General features: G+C 49.1%; 1 protein-coding gene across 2 annotated transcripts in view; it reads right to left on the bottom strand.

Moving 5' to 3' along the window:
- crim1 (cysteine rich transmembrane BMP regulator 1 (chordin-like)) overlaps positions 1-17,096 on the bottom strand; it is a 229,807-nt gene that overhangs the window by 115,205 nt on the left and 97,506 nt on the right. For both annotated transcript variants that reach the window (XM_038815001.1, XM_038815002.1), the window contains exon 3: positions 2,270-2,512. In XM_038815001.1, coding sequence (XP_038670929.1) covers positions 2,270-2,512 — 243 coding nt within the window. The remainder of the gene's footprint in view (positions 1-2,269; positions 2,513-17,096) is intronic.

The following is a 17,096-nucleotide window of genomic DNA, read 5'->3' as shown; positions in this document are numbered from 1 at the left end:
ACAACGGCACAGCAAAGACAGGTAAATGCAGTTGGGATACAGCTCAGCTACGATCTGATTAAGCTTAAGGGACTGAATGGTTAATTCCCATGTTTTTCCCAAAACTCTTTCATGGGATGTGGGCGTCGCTGGCTGGACCAGCATTTGTGACCCATCCCTAATTGCCCTTGAACTGAGGGCTTAGCTTGCTAGGCCATGCCAGAGGGCAGTTAAGAGTCAACCGCACAAGCAGCACGGTGGCGCAGTGGTTAGCACTGCTGCCTCATGGCGCCGAGGTCCCAGGTGCGATCCCGGCTCTGGGTCACTGTCCGTGCGGAGCTTGCTCATTCTCCCCGTGTTTGCGTGCAACCGAAAGATGTGCAGGGTAGGTGGATTGGCCACGCTAAATTGCCCCTTAATTGGAAAAACAAAATGAATTGGGTACTCTAAATTTATTTTTAAAAAGAATCACCGCACTGCTGCGGGACCTGGAGTCACACGTAGGCCAGACCAGGCAAGGATGGCAGATTTCCTTCCCTCAGGGACATCAGTAAAGTAGTTGTTTTTTGTCATCTCTAATCTATAACCGTTACTGAGACTAGCTTTAATATTCCAGATTTATTAATTGAATCGGCCACGGCAGGATTTGAACTCAATATCCACAGAGCATTAGGCTAAGCCGCTGCAGTATTCGCCCAGTGACATTAACACTATCGCTTAAGGGTAGGAAGCCTAACTTCTGAAAGGAAAGGCACCTGCAATCATTCAGAAGTTAATTGCCACTGAGAGGGGATTTTGTAGATTGGCGCGTGCTTGCACATTGTTGGCTCCATGGGAGAGAAAAAAAAAATCAAAGCATTAAAATACTTTCTCCCCTTTTTTATACTTCATAGAATCATAGAAGTCACAGTGCAGAAGGAGGCCATTCGGCCCATCGAGTCTGCACCAGCTCTTGGAAGGAGTACCCTACCCAAGCCCACATCTCCACCCTATCCCCATAACCCAGTAACCCCACCCAACACGAAAGGCAATTTTGGACACTAAGGGCAATTTAGCATGGCCAATCCACCTAAGCTGCACATCTTTGGACTGTGGGAGGAAACCAGAGCACCCGGAGGAAACCCATGCACACACGGGGAGAACGTGCAGACTCCGCACAGACAGTGACCCAAGCCGGGAATCGAGCCTGGGACCCTGGAGCTGTGAAGCAGTTGTGCTAACCATTGTGCTACCATGCTGCCACTTCAAGCAATCTGAAATGTTATAGATGTAGGAGGCAAGATGCTTGCACACACAGTAGGTGGGCCTAATCGTAGGCCCAGCGGAAAGAGGGCAATAGTGGATTGGCTGCCAGTTACACCTCTCTCGATTTTCATTTCAACTGAAGTCATTCTGATACTGTCCTGCTGACAACATTACTCGAAGCTGGCTGGCAAGGAATGAAAACAGGGCAATAGGCATTTGTTTGAAGAGGGAGGCACAGTGGTTAGCACTGCTGTCTCACAGGGCCAGGGACCCGTGTTCAATTCCACCCTTGAGTTACTGTGTAGAGTTTGTACATTCTCCCCGTATCTGCGTGGGTTTCCTCCGGGTGCTCTGGTTTCCTCCCAGTCAAAAGATGTGCCGGTTAGTTGCATTGGCCATGCTAAATTGCCCCTTAAGTGTCCAAAACGTTAGGTGGGGTTACTGGATTATGGGGATAGATATGGTGCTCTTTCAGAGTGTCGGTGCAGACTTGATGGGCCAAATGGCCTACTTCTGCACTGTAGTGATTCTATGTAACCAAGTCTGCATCTTAAAGTTGTACATCAAATCCATGTTGTCATATAACTCCTTGATGGAAGTATGGCAATTTGGGAAGCCAAGAAACTGAAATGAAATGAAATGAAAATCGCTTATTGTCACGAGTAGGCTTCAAATGAAGTTACTGTGAAAAGCCCCTAGTCGCCACATTCCGGCGCCTGTCCGGGGAGGCTGGTACGGTTCCAACAAAGTTGAGCTGCTTTACTTCTAGGGTATATTTACAGGTTAACAAGATTACACAGGTAGTCTTCACTGTAAATGTGGACAGAATATGAATTTACAATAGACAAATTGACATAGCAAGTAGGTGCATCTGTAAGATTTTTTATACATTCTCTGGTTAAACATTATTAATATCCAGAGAAAGACTGTTTCCTTCCCACAAAACTATGCAATAAGGAAAGTATCAATTGTGTAACACAGCCAGCTTTTTACTTGTATCCTTCCCAAGTTAGTTGAATTGAAATAAGTAATTCTTTTCCCAAACCTTTCTTGCATTCGTACAGGTCACAGCATTCCCCCGGCTTTCCCGATGCTTTGGAAACTAGAATACTCTGGTATCCGGGCTGGCAGACTTTCCGCAAACAACCAGCTGGATTGCACACGCAGCGACTCGGGAGGGGGCAACATTCGCCGGGAGGGGCGTAGCCTTCGATCAGGATGGAGTCTTCCGGGCAACGGGGAGAGAACTGGACCTCACACCTGGCCTTGGAGCAGTCTGGCTTCTCTTCTGAAAAATAAAAAGTGAGGATATATTTAATAAGGACACGGGGAGTCCACACCGAATAAAATAAGAACAAAGTTTTATTTACGCGAATAATGTAATAATAATAATTGTTTATTGTCACAAGTGGGCTTCAATTAGGGTACTATTAAAAGCCCGTAATCGCCACATTCCGGCGCCTATTTGGGGAGGCCGGTACGGGGATTGAACCCGCGCTGCTGGCATTGTTCTGCATTACAAGCCAGCTGTTTAGCCCACTGTGCTAAACCAGCCCCTTACACTATACTGTATACACTACATGGTAGATCCCTACTGGGTTCCTCTCCCGAGTGGGTACCCTACTGGTCGACCTTATATAGAGAGGTTATTTGAGATACCTCTCAAGGAGCACAGGGAATACTAGCATTCCCACCCTGTAGGTCCCGTGTGGGATATAACAATATACAGTGAATTTTGTGTTATCTGACATTCTCCCAAACGGAATTCTTTACTCACCGAAATTTGTGGAAGCTTGATCTTTTTAAAAAGCTGACCACACTCAAGTGTTCAGATAATGCAATGTTTACCAAAAAACTCAATGATAATAGACAACATCTGCAGGAGTTCTTATATTAATATATACATGAGGATAAATGTGAGGTTCTCCACTTTGGTAGCAAAAACAGGAAGGCAGATTATTATCTGAATAGTTCTAGATTGAGGGGGGAATGTGCAACAAGACCTAGGTGTCCTTGTGCACCACTCACTGGAGGTAAGCATGCAAGTGCAGCAGGCGGCAAAGAAGGCAAATGGTATGTTGGCTTTCGTAGCGAGAGGATTCGAGTACAGGAGCAGGGATGTCTTGCTGCAATTGTACAGGGCCTTGGTGAGGCCACATCTGGAGTATTGTGTACAGTTTTCGCCTACTTATCTGAGGGAGGATGTTCTTGTTCTAGAGGGAGTGCAGCGAAGGTTTATCAGACTGATGGTAGGACTGACGGATGACGACTGATTGAGTCAGTTAGCATTGTATTCACTGGAGTTCAGAAGAATGAGGGAGGATCTCATAGAAATATATAAAATTCTAACAGGACCAGAAAGGGTAGATGCAGGAAGGATGTTCCTGATGGTCGGGGTGTCCAGAGCAAAGGATCACAGTCTGAGGATGCGGGATAGACCACTTAGGACTGAGGTGAGGTGAAGTTTCTTCACCGAGAGAGTGGTGCGCCTGTGGAGTTCGTTACCACAGTAAGTAGTTGAGGTCTAAACATTGTATGTTTTCAAGAAGAATTTAGATATAACTCTTGGGGTGAAGGAGATCAAAGGATATGGGGGGAGGCGGGATTAGGCTATTGAATTGATGATCAGCCGTGATCACAATGAATAGCAGAGCAGACCTGTGGCCTAGCCAAGGTCCTATACAACTGTAACGTGACCTGCCAACCCTTGTACTCAATGCCCCGTCCAATGAGGGCAGGCATGCTGTATGCCTTCTTGACCACTCTATCAACCTGCGTTGCCACCTTCAGAGTACAATGGACCTGAACTCCCAGATCTCTCTGTACATCAGAGAGAGAGCGAGAGAAAGAGAGAGTAGTTCCTGCCCCTGATGAAGCATGCACGTGGGGCCACTCGGTGAAGGCAGGACCGGGTTTGCCTGTAATTCCTACTCCCATAGCTGAATACAGCAGCAGCTGCATGAGGCATTTGAAGCCCACAAGTACCCAGGGGCTGTATTCCAGCAGAAGACAGCATCCTTGACAGCAAAGAGAACTGCAAGCAAAAGGGAAGGGGACTGGAAGAGAAAGAATATAAATAACAGCTGCATCTCTCCAAATGTGGGGCTTAGTAACTCAACAGCCACTTCCTGCAATGATTATTAACCGTGGCATAAACAAAACACTTCTCAAGCGAGTTAAGACTTAATTCTGAGCAACTGTTTTACTTTACTGATTCTGACACATGCTAATCAAGCCTGAGGTGTGTTTAGGTTTTCACTGAACCTCCTGTATGAACACAGACCTTTACGTTTCAACAGTGATAAAACCGCAGCAACTCGCATTGATCCAATATCCTAGAACAAGGCAAAACATCCCCAAAAACCTATACTGAGAGAAAAAAAAAAACCTGGTTGGGATTTCTGAGCCACATTGGGAGAAAAGTGGCCAAATCTGTGTCAAAAACTGTTACGAGGTTTTTCAGAAAGGTGCAGTGGGAAAGAGAGGCTTGGACGTTTAATTGTACCAAGGGGGGGTTGATTGGGACTCGCTTGTGCTCATATACAAGAGCAGGCTGAAATCTGGATTCGAGGGGCATGATTTATAATGTGCGTTTCTGTGTATAAAACTCTGTAAGTGTACTGTGATAACCCTGACGAGGATCATGAGGAATCGCTCATTGATCTCCCTGTGGGGCTTGTTGAGTATATGTTCCCATGGTAACGGGCTGAGGCCCATCCAGTTGGGACTCGCTATCGAGCCTCTTCACATGCCGTCCCACACCCGGACTGGGAGGCTTTGTTAGTCCCTGGCTGGCACACTTGTGTTGTAGGTCTCGGGTGTGGCATTACCTTGGAGTTAAAATAAATTTGGTTTAACCTTCAGTCGCCTGGATTACTACATGCACAAAGTCTTTACCGTAGTTCTATCCCTCACTGCCTGGCCCTCTGAATTGGAACATCGAGAGTCTTGTTGAGAACGTTGGTACAGAGGTAGAAGATAACGGACATCAATGCCTAAGCTCAGTGACGGTAACGGCCAACACTGCAAACCTGACGACAAAGAGAAACACGGGGGTGCTGGATTCGCTGCTGCCGCGTGCAGCGGAGTTCCTGATGCGGTGGAGAATCCAATCTCAGGGAAATAAACGAGTTTCTGATGTGCCCCCTCCCCACCCCGGCCGGGATCTTGATTCGTGCCCTGCGCCGGTGGGAGGATGTAAATGGATCATTAAGACACATTTGCATCCTATTAATGGCTGGGCTCCATATTCTCCAGTCCTCTGGGCCGGGAATCACAAGGGCGAGAATTGGTGCAGGTCTTGACAAGCGTGTGACTGACGTGGTGGAGTTTGTGATTGTCCAAGGGGATAATTCTTCAAGGGAGTTGCCCCCAAGTCCATCGGAGGGCTACCCTCACCCCCCACAATGCAAGACATGCTGCCCCCCCCCCCCTCCGCCCCAACCCCCGCTTTACTGGGGGTTACTGTTAAGGGCATTCCATCCCAGCTCTGTCTACAAAATCTGAGCCATTATTCTCATCATTCACAGTCCATTAAGACCTGTTGTATGGATCACAATCTTTCCTATGCACAAAAATCCAAGGGACCAATCTGCAACTCAAAACTTCAATGTGGCTCCACTGAGCCACTCAGGACTCTGGACACCGACACAAATTGGCCGGCACTGTCTATAATCATGTCCTTAACCCTGTTACCGTCACGTCCACACTGAAAACCACTGCTGAGATGGTGCTGCTGCTTTTCCTCTGTTCACCCAACAATGTGGCCAGTGGGACACGTTTCTGATACGTTCGCAAAACCAATTGTACCACCCGACAGCTCCTACAACTGAATTAGATTGGATTCTGACACACATTTCATAAATGCTCCTTTTGTAGATGAAGTGTCAAGCTCTGGTGATTAAGTTGCCACAATGATAAATCCTCCACGGGATATGAATGGAATTTGACTTTCAAATTCTAGTCTTGTTTTATTCCTATTTCCCCAATGCCTTGTTGGTAACTGAGCACTGCCTCTTCTGTCACCCTTGGGGAAAATCAGACAGTGTTGAAATTTTTATTTTGAACTCTCCTTCTTGCTATTATCTTCTCCTTCACTCTTGCAGACACCTTCTCTGGGATATGGTTTCACTGGGGATATTTGTCCTTCAGGTGGCTATTTGGCTTTTGCAGCTGAATCTGATCCAGGACACAGCATTCGCATGTATGTGCAGTGTCCAGGAACGGGAATCCCGACCCGTTCTCTTTACTCCAGGGGAACTGAGGCACACTGCAGTATCTTGACATTCAGCTGATTCAGCAGTGGCAGGGAATCAATCGTGGCATTTTCCTGATCACTGGGGTGCAGGACCACAGCACAAAGGGTCTCGTCCCACAATGCCATGGTGAGGACTTCGGCAGGAACATCTTATGATATAATAATAATAATCTTTATTGCCACAAGTAGGCTTACATTGCAATTAAGTTACTGTGAAAAGCCCCTAGTCGCCACACACTGGTAACTGTTTGGGTACACAGAGGGAGAATTCAGAATGTCCAAATTACCCAACAGCATGTCTTTCGGGACTAATAGGAGGAAACCCATGGACAAACGGGTAGAAAGTGCAGACTTCGCACAGACAGTGACCCAGCCGGGAATCAACCCTGGGACCCTGGAACTGTGAAGCCACAGTGCTAACCACTGTGCTACCCACCTTGACTGCTTGCTAGGGTTTCTCAGTATATATTCATTCATAGAACTGTGGCGTCTCTGGCAAGGCCGGTATTTATCGTCCCTATCTGTTTAAAAATTTTTTTTTTTAGAGTACCCAATTATCTTTTTTTCCAACGAAGTGGCAATTTAGCATGGCCAATCCACCTACTCTGCACATCTTTGGGTTGTGGGGGTGAAACCACTGTGCCACCCTGTCCCACTCTATCTGTTAAGTGTCAATCGCATTGTTGTGGGTCAAGAATCTGTAGAGCTGTCGGGGCATGTTGATGGAGAAGTCCTGCCCTGGGGCAGTGCCTTTTGTCATATTGCGTGTGGCCTATTTAAATGGTTAGGCAAAAAACACACAGCACCACCCGAGTTTCCGGTGCACAATCCAAGGCATGCGAAGCTCTCCTTCAGGAGCGCCGGGTCGTACAGTAGTTTGAGGGCAGCTGGCTGCTCCCAGGCCTTGGTCAATGGCAGCTCTTCTTGGAGGTGTCAGGCACAGCCTTTCCTCACAAGAGGGAAAGTTAAAGTGGGGTGTGTGAACGGAAAACACTACTACATCCCCCTGCACCCCTCTCATCCCAAATGCACTCCCCCCCCCCCCCCCAAACAAATCCTCCCTCCGTCTATCTTGTTAGTAGCCAATCAAAATTAATCTTTTCTGCTTTTTGGGAGACGAAAGATAAGCGCATCCCTCTTCGAGCAACCGTGAGGGAAAAAACGGTGACTGGTTCACTCAGCCCCACAGATTCCGTGGACTCTTCGTTTCAATTAGCGTTTAATAGGACCACTGACAAAGATCTAATTTTCCATTTCATTTTTCTCATTTTCGTATTGATCAAAGCGCTCGCATTTGAAATGATCACGGGTTATGTGTGTAAATTTGGGGCAATTAACCTTTGGCATATTGTCAATCACTCTCTACTTTAAAAACCAGGCAATCGGAAAATGAACCCAGCTAGCAGAGCGCAATAATTGGTTTCAGTCGAAGGTTTCTGTCAGAAAGAAAAAGGAATTGATTAGTCTGTTTTGAGTTTTTTTTTTAATTATACCTCGTAGCTTGAAGTTATCTCAACATTTTAAACAAGGATGTCTAATTAAATGCAGCAATTTAAGGGATGAAAGGCTCAGTGACATGCCAACCTAAACTGGTGAGCGACATTCTCTTGCGAGAGAAAAAGACGGTTCAACCCAGCATGCCTTCAAACACTTCACTGATGTTCTGCTTGCTCCCTTCACTAAACTATTTGTTGTCAGTGAATTCCCCTCGAGACCATCCTGGTCAGCTCAATTCCTTTGTCCCCTGGCTGGAAACTTAACAATTCCTTTTTTCCCCTGGCTGGAAACTTAAAAGGATGGTGTCCGTATTTTGAACTGGGCAATAGTCAAGAGCCGAGGATGCCCAGGTCTCCGTTGCATTGCTCCTATAAAGCAGTCAATTGTGAATATTAATTAATACAGGGTTTGCGGGATGGGTCTGCCAAATGCGTCAATCCAACAGCAGCTCTGACACCTGGAACAGCAAAGCAAGGTGAGTGGCCTGTCTCAGTTGTCTTGAATGTCCAAGCCCCGATTGCTGCACTGGGACCTCAAGAGGTGGATCTTGACTTTGTGCGAAAGCGTGGAATGGGTGATAGCGAGGTGGAAATTCGCCGTGCGGGGGAATTCAATCAAAAAATTTCCAAGTTTAATTTTGGTCGCGTTTGGCGGCGGGGTGTTTGCCGCCGGATGTTTGGGTGAGAGCCACACCGGCATTCACCCACACTTAGGGTGCAGTCGGACGGCGTCTTCGTGCCTGACTCGTTGACGCGACAAGGCTGTTAAATTCCGTGAGTGGTTTCTCACGAGAATTACGATGCTCAGAACGCCTCACGAGGTCTTACGAGATCTCACAGAACGTCGCGATCTGGATCTTCCCTGGCTGGCTGAGATCCAGATAAACATATTTAATGGCTCAGGTGTCCAGGTGGCACTGTCAGGCTGGCAGGGGCACTGCCCGGGTGGCACGGCCAAGGGCTAGAGCCTGAGGGGGGGTCATGGCCATGAAAAGGGAGATGAGGGGGATTTTGAGGGTGGGGGAGGGGTGAAGGATGGGTATGAAGGGGCCTCCTAAAGGTTGTGAGATGAAGACTGGGGGTCCAGATAGGGGGGTGCGGTGGCCTGAAAAGGGGGGGGGGGGGGTCACTCAGCGAACCCATAGCGGTGTGTCGTCACCTTGGGGGGGGGGGGGGGGTGTTAATGCCAACGTGTGACATTGCACATGGGTGGGGGAATGGGGGGCAGTGCCACCTGGGTGCCAGCCTGGCAGTGCTAAGCGGGCATTTTGCCTGCACCAGGAAAATCAGGCCTGGGGTGCCCCTGCCTTATAGGTTGGGTGATGGAGGGCTTGAGGACTAACAGCTTGGGGGGGGGGGGGAGGGTCTGGAGGTCAATTTGTGGGTTCTGGGGGCTCACATTGAGTAGTGAGTTTCAAAAAATAAGAGTCGAATTTGAAAGCGTGGAAGCTGTTGGAACGACCCTGCTGGACCCATCCACGACGAGGATGTTGGTTTTGTTAAATCGCACCCTAAGCGTAGGTCTCACCCAAAAGGCTGGCGGGAAACCCACCAAACCCGCCCAAAATTACACTTAAGAATGTTTTGCTTGAATTGCGCCCGTAGTTATTTTCTGGGGCCTTGGGGAGCTTTCCCCCAGTCGAGCCAACATTTGGACAATTTTTCAGCAGTGGGGTGCCGAACCCACCTGTGGGACCGGCACCTCAGAGGCTGGGGTGCTATTTTGAAAGGGTGCCCTGAGTTCCAAGTGAGGTCCAGGGTCCCCCACCTCCCCCACCCATGGACAGTGTCACCCACGGATGCCTGGGCATTAAGCTCCCCCCCCCCCCACCCTTCCCCCCGCGCGTGAGGACACCCTGCTATGTGATTGCTGAGGGGCCCCCTCTCCACTTTTTCAGACCTTACCACACCCCTTTCGGTTACCCCCTTTCAGAACCACTGAATACCCTCCCCAACCTTTATGAGGCCCCTTCATACCCGCCAATCACCCAACCCCCCCCCCACCCTTCATGCCCCCCGTTCAACTCCCCTTTCATGGACATGCCTCCCCCCCTCAGATCCCGACCTGTGGCAGTGTCACCCTGGTACTGCCACCTTGACAGTACCCCCGCCAGCCTAGCAGTGCCACACAGGCACCTTGGCAGTACCAAGGGGGCAGTGCGAAGGTGCCAGCCTGCCACTGCCAAGGTGCTCAGGTGTCAGAGGGTGGGCGAGGGTGCCATCCTTCCGTGACCACCCAGGGGTCTCCAATGTCTGGGAGCCCCCCTGGTGTCGTTACGCCTGGTCCACGTTTGTGTGGACCAGTGTTAAACAGCACCATGGCGAGGTCTCCCAGGCGCCTACTGGCTCATTTAAATATGCTGATCCTGCCCAGCGAGGGTGAGATCCAGATCGCAAAGTCTTGCGAGGTTCGGCTGAATCCCGGGAGACGTTGCGAGTGTTGTGAATCCCGCAAGAGGCCTGACACCAAGTCGGGGGAAGACGTGTCCGTTAAATTGCGTCCTACATCTGTCCCCATTTTTACCTCCATTGCACTCAACAGAACTAATCTTTGGGTCAATTATATCAGACCTAAGGTCAGCACGGTAGCGCAGTAGTTAGCACTGCTGCCTCATGGTGCCGATGTCCTAGGTTCGAACCTGCTCTGGGTCACTGTCCGTGTGGAGTTTGCACATTCTCCCCATGTGTGAGTGGGTTTGGCCCCCACAACCCAAAGATATGGAGGGGAGGTGGATTGGCCATGCTAAATTGTCCCTTAATTGGAAATAATTAATTGGGCACTCTTAATTTATTTTTTAAAAAATGATATCAGACTTGTCAATTTACCATTTGTTAACATCACCTTCACAGGTGCGTATCTGACATCAACATCAAAATCTAGGATGACTAGATTAAGGATCTCAGTCCCATCCTGGTTAATGCCGGACTTTCCCAGTGTGTGAGCATTATTGAGGAGAATACTGGTAAAAATCGGGAGGCATGTAAGGCGTGCTGCCACCTCGCGATCACCTGTTTTATGCTTTCGTGCAAAGTCGAGATCCACACTCCTTGAAGTAGTCCCAATGCAGCAATCTCCCAGTCTGACATGTTGCACACTGAACTATGTCTTTATAATTAATGGCAGCCATTATCTAACAACAAACAAATTAAATCCTTAATCAGTCAACTGGACTCTTTGCGATTGGTTCTCCTTTTTTTAAAGGACTGAAAGGGTAGACTTGTTTGCGTTGGTAAAATAACGAACGTTTGCTACTACCCATGATATCATATTACATGGTTAACGTTGCTACTGACTTGCTCTGGTAGGTTACGCAGCATTATATGAGTAAGTTTTATGCCCTTTGGGCACTGGGTTAAAAGGAAAAGCTTTCCTTCAACTGATATAATTAACAGCATAATGAATTGTGAAAGCATTGTATTTTCCCCCAAAAATCTATTTTACTCTAATGCTCACCATGAATAATTAATCCAGGCGCAGAGAAGGGAATTGTAAAAATAGGAATTTCTGTCACTGTTCATCATTTTGGGACAAACAGAAAGGCTTTATTTATTGTTACAATTATCAAGAGCTGAAATGCTGACCTGAATGACGAAGTCTCTACAGGTATATGAAATGCATAGACAGTTCAAGACTGTGTTTGACAGCACCTCCAGTAAAAAAAACAAAAGAAATCAAAAATATTTACAAAGCCAGTCAGAATGTTATCCCTGGATCTTGTTTGGGAACTGGTGGCATATTCAACAACGGGCAATTCAAAGGGTGGACATCAGCGAGGTGACAGCTCACCAAGGTGATGGCTCCTGCCACCCATCAAAGTGGGTGAATTGGATGACGGAACCATCCTGTTTCTTGGTCCACAGATTCCTAGGAGTCAATATTGTGTGACTCTAATGAGGGGCCGCACTTGAGCAGTCAGATCTACGTGCCGCCTCGCTCTGGCTTCTGTCTGGGCCCTCATGCTTGAAGAAAACCACGCTAAAACAAACAACGCAGTTTCTCCAGAGAGCGCCTCTGACTGGAACACGCTCACTGATAGCTCCCGGGGGGTGGGGAGCAGGGGGGGGGGGGGGGGGGGGGGGGGGGGGGGGGGCGGGGTGGGATGGTAACCTCTGACTTCACTGCCAATAACTGAGATGGCGTGCGTCTGGAACACGCGGAGATCTTAATCCAACAACTTTTCAAAAGAGCCCTGTGTATGCTGTTTATTTTTTTGTATGTCAATCTACCCACCTTGTTCTGGACGGGAGTGAATACTGAACCTTCTCGTGCCTCTTTGCAGCTCACTATGAAATGTAACCACTGGAGGCAATGAACAGGCTCTCAGAACGACCACAGGGAAAGAAAGAGCAGTGCTCACAAAGAAAACTATGTCGGGAGCTATGTGACGGATTGTCACACTTCACTGCAATGCAGCCTCACCTCCCTCGCCTCGTCGTGAGCTGGCTGGGAAAAGCACAGTGCACCAGATGCCTGAGGCCTTCAGTGAAAGTGCAGCAGAAATGGGGTGGGGGGGAAAGGAAGACACATCCTTTTTTACCATACATGGTGCCATTAGTCAGGCAGGTTTAAAGGTCCCAGCCACGTTGAGAAGGCAGGGAGGAGGTAAACGTCTAACAGAAGTGAATGAGATGGGTGGTTGAAGGGTGCGGGTGGATACGATGGGTTGTGGGCTAGGAAGGATCAAGGGGTGGAACGGATCAGAGGGGGGGGGGGGGGTAGAATGGGTCGGGTAGTTGCAGGGATGGGTGGTCAAAGGGAGATGGGATAGTTGGGGTGGTCTGGGGTCGGGATGGTAGTCGAGGGGGTTGAGGGGTAGTTGGCGGGCTGGAGGTAGTCAGTTGGGGATGGGTGGGTAGTGGGGGGTAGTCACAGGGTATTGGAGGGGTCAGGTAGGTATTCGGGGGGGGATGAGAATGGGGGTGAGGGGGTAACTAGTACAATTACCAAGGAGTTAGAAGTGGATTTAATTCTCCTGCCCGTTCCGAGGTAACTACACAAAAACAAATTAGGAGGAGTAGGCCACTTGGCCCCTCGAGCCTGCTCCACCATTGAATTAGATCATGTCTGATCTCAACCCCACAACCCTGCCTACCCCCGGGTAACCTTTTCATCCCCTTGTTACCAATTCTGCTTTCACCCCCTCGTTAACTACTCTGCTAAGAGAATAGGAACCATCCAGCGTCTCCGATTTAAATCAGAGTTTGGGATGCTTCCCAGCCACTCTCAAGCCTACAATCTCGCCGATCGGAAGTTTGAACTTCCCGGGCATTTCCTTCCGCAGCCCTTGCGTGGGGATTTTCACCACGGGTTCCCTCTCACCTCCCCTGGAGATTGAAAGTTATGGGCTGCAGATGTGAAAGTTGTGCTCCAGCTTCTTCAAGGGACACAGGTGGACTTCAAAGACTCCATGGCACCATTCAATGAAGAGTTCTTCACCTGTCCCTGTCCAATAATCTCTCTCTCTCCCCCCTCCCCCCCACCGCCCCTACCCATAGCCTTCAAAATATAGATCACGTGCCTTTGGCAGCACGGTCCCAGCTCCAGGGTCCCAGGTTCGATTCCCGGCTTGGGTCACTGTCTGTGTGGAGTCTGCACGTTCTTGCCGTGTGTGCGTGGGTTTCCTCCGGGTGCTCCGGTTTCCTCCCACAGTCCAAAGATGTGCAGATTAGGTGAATAGGCCATGCTAAATTGCCCTTATTGTCCAAATTGCCCTTAGTGTTGGGTGGGGTTACTGGGTTATGGGGATAGGGTGGAGGTGTTGATCTTGGGTCGGGTGCTCTTTCCAAGAGCCGGTGCAGGCTCGATGGGCCGAATGGCCTCCTTCTGCACTGTAAATTCTATGTAAATGCTGTTGGTGTCTACACAGAAATAATCGCTGTGCTCTAGTTCACTGCATTGAATGCAATTGATTATACTTTTGATGTAACATAGTGCATAATGGACGTGCTATTATTATTGTTATTATTCCATCTCTGGGGCACTGGCCAGACTGGTGCAGCGGGCACGCAGCAGAGAGCCACTCTAAAGCCTGTAATCTTGGCTACAGGGAAGAAGAGCTGGAAACGCTGCCAACCTTCCTTTGCTACCTTTCAGCATTATCCGCAGCAGCAGGAAACACTGAGTACATAAACAGCCGCGGCCTGGCTTCACATCTCCTACTAGAGTAAGAGCATTCAGCAGCCAGGTTTTTTTGGAGGGGTAGGGGGGAAAGTTGTGCAACACAGTGAGGCGAAGTATGATAGGTACATTAATTGTGCCCGACAATATCGGAAGGCTCACATTTGTCAAGTTTACCCCACCTCCAATAGGAAGTCCCAGTCATGGGTTTGAATTAAAGTAGTGATATATTTCTAATATACAATTTCTTATCTGTGTAGGCTGAACTGTTCCAGTGGAAGGGAAATCCAATTGAAATTCTGCTGATGTTTTTGTTTTTGTTGCCTGAAACACTTATTTATGTTGTCGCTGTGATTAGCTCACCACTTTGTTCCGGGAATGTGTTTGCTGTTTTCACGAGGTCAGTCAACCATTTCCCACCTCTGGTGTTCTTTATTTTACTTGAGGTTTGTTGGCTAGGAAATAAGCGGATGTTTTGAGGTAACCTTTCTCCTCTCCGAAACTTCTTTCTGAGTTTTTGATCTCCCCTTTTCATCATTCTTCCATCTTCTAAGGTCATCCCCAAAAGTTCTACCCAAGCTGCTAACTGTTCACTAATTGAGTGTTTAATTGTGGTGCAGGTATAGGTATCAACTCGGGTTTCACTTATGCTGCTACACACGGGAACATTCCATTCCCGGTGGGCACCATAGGGGTCTGGGGAGTTTTATTTACACCTTTAATCATTTTGATTTGATATTGCAAGTTTGCTTTGAGTTTTTTATTAAAAATGCAGTACCCCTTTAAGAAGCTGCCCTTTCAATTTGTCCTTCAATTTGTTTTGCTTTAATGGGTTGCTCAGAAGAGTACACATAAGAACAGACTGAAGCTTTTGGCTAAAAGCAAATTACTGCGGATGCTGGAATGTGAAACAAAAACGGGGGCGGGATTCTCCGATCCCCCGCTGGGTCGGATAATCGCCCGGGGCCGGCGTCAATCCCGCCCCGCCGTGTCCCGAATTCTCCGCCCGCCGAGATTCGGCGGGGGCGGGAATCGCGCTGCTCTGGTCTCCGGCCCGCGATGGGACGAAGTCCCGCCGCTGACAGGCCTCTCCCGCCGGCGTGGATTAAACCACCTACCTGATCGGCGGGGCGGGCGGGCGCCGGGGTCCTGGGGGGCAATCTGACCCTGGGGGGTGCTCCCACGGTGGCCTGGCCCGCGATCGGGGCCCACCGATCGGCGGGCAGGCCTGTGCCGTGGGGGCACTCTTTTTCTTCCGCCTTTGCCATGGTCTTCACCATGGCGGAGGCGGAAGAGACCCCCCTCCCCTGCGCATGCGCCGGTATGATGTCAGCAGCTGCTGATGCTCCGGCGCATGCGCGGATTTATGCCGGCCGGCGAAGTCCTTTCGGCCTCGGCTGGCGTGGCGCCAAAGGCCGTTCACGCCAGCCGGCGGAGTGGGAACCTTCCGCATCTTTGGGGCGGCCCGACGCTGGAGTGGTTCACTCCGCTCCAACATGCCGGGACCCCCCGCTCCGCCGGGTAGGGGAGAATCCCGGCCCAGAAAATACTGGACAATCTTAGCAGGTCTGACAGCATCTGTGGAGAGAGAAGGGAGCTAACGTTTTGAGTCTGGATGACTCTTTGTCAAAGCCTTTGAAGGTCTGGCTGTTGGGTTTGGAGGTACATGTTTGTACTGTGCGGCTCTGTAAATAAAATCTAATCTAATGTGTGAAAATTGGGTTCCAGTTCTATCCTTCACTGTCTATCTGTAGTAGAATGCAGGGTGCTCTTAAAATAATAAGATCTTTATTATTGTCACAAGTAGGCTTACATTATCACTGCAATGAAGTTACTCTGAAAATCCCCTAGTAGCCATATTTTGGCATCTGTTCAGGTACACTTAGGGAGGATTCAGAATGCCCAATTCACCTAACAAGCACAACTTTTGGGACTTGTGGGAGGAAATCGGAGCACCCGGAGGAAACCCACGCAGACACGGGGAGAACGTGCAGACTCCGCACAGACAGTGACCCCCAAGCCGGGAATCGAACTCGGGTCCCACACAAGCCTCAACTGCCCATTCGATCATGAGTCAGGCTGAAATTGAAGTTTATTCAATCCTCGCCTGATGACAAAACTGGTATTTCCTGGAGGGAGTCACTGCTCTATGTCCTGCCAGAGAGAGAATTCTGGCAGAGCGTCTTTTCTCGTTGAGCCACACCTCCAACTGAGATCAACTAAGTCAGTAAAGAACTAGATCTGGACCTGTGAGCTATAAGTCAAGTTTGTTTAGCTATGCCCTAACCCAAACAGACAAGCTTGGTGAGATCAATTTCATGACTTGTTCAAAAAGACTAACGGTAACAAAATGCATTCCTTCATGCCGCATCTCAGTACGTTGATGGTCTGGATGTCTGTTCCCGAATCCTCTGCCTGTCCTGCTCTCTACCACGGCGAGTTTGTTATGGAGAGTAAGAGTCACATAGAATAAAGGAGCAATTTGTTTTTTTGGGGCGACAGGTGCGCTGGGTCAACACATTGCCTTGCATCCCTGTGGAAGAACCCCTTTGTCATTCTTTTGCTACAGAAATACCACATTGACCCTCTCTCCTGGAGCACCTTGTCCTGTCCTGTGGGAGGAGCGCCCCGTCATCCTTTACTATGGGAATAGCACCTTGTGTGGCAATAAAGGCATGATGGCCTCAATGCCCTCCCTCCGTGCTGTGATGATTCCACATCCTCCTGCCCCTCGCCAAAACAACCGAGTTAGAAAAGGGCACAGAGTCCGGCAGTCCCCCCGGGCATCTTGGCCCATGAGGCGAATGACCTTGCTTTCACCGAGTCTGTCAATTGAGCTGGCTCGTGAAGTGACAAGCGCTGACAATTCTGACTGGGACCCGGAAGTGGGTCGTGGTCGGGGGTGGTGAACGACATTGAGGAGGTTTGGAAAATGCTGGCTGGTATCAGCTTCCAGCAGCTCATTGTAATGAAGTGATACAGGATGCAATGGTTGATATTT

This window comes from Scyliorhinus canicula, chromosome 1 (assembly GCF_902713615.1).
Source record: "Scyliorhinus canicula chromosome 1, sScyCan1.1, whole genome shotgun sequence".
NCBI classification, from domain to species: Eukaryota; Metazoa; Chordata; class Chondrichthyes; order Carcharhiniformes; family Scyliorhinidae; genus Scyliorhinus; species Scyliorhinus canicula.
The sequence above is the reverse complement of the archived record's forward strand: the minus strand, read 5'-3'. Positions and strand labels throughout refer to the sequence as shown.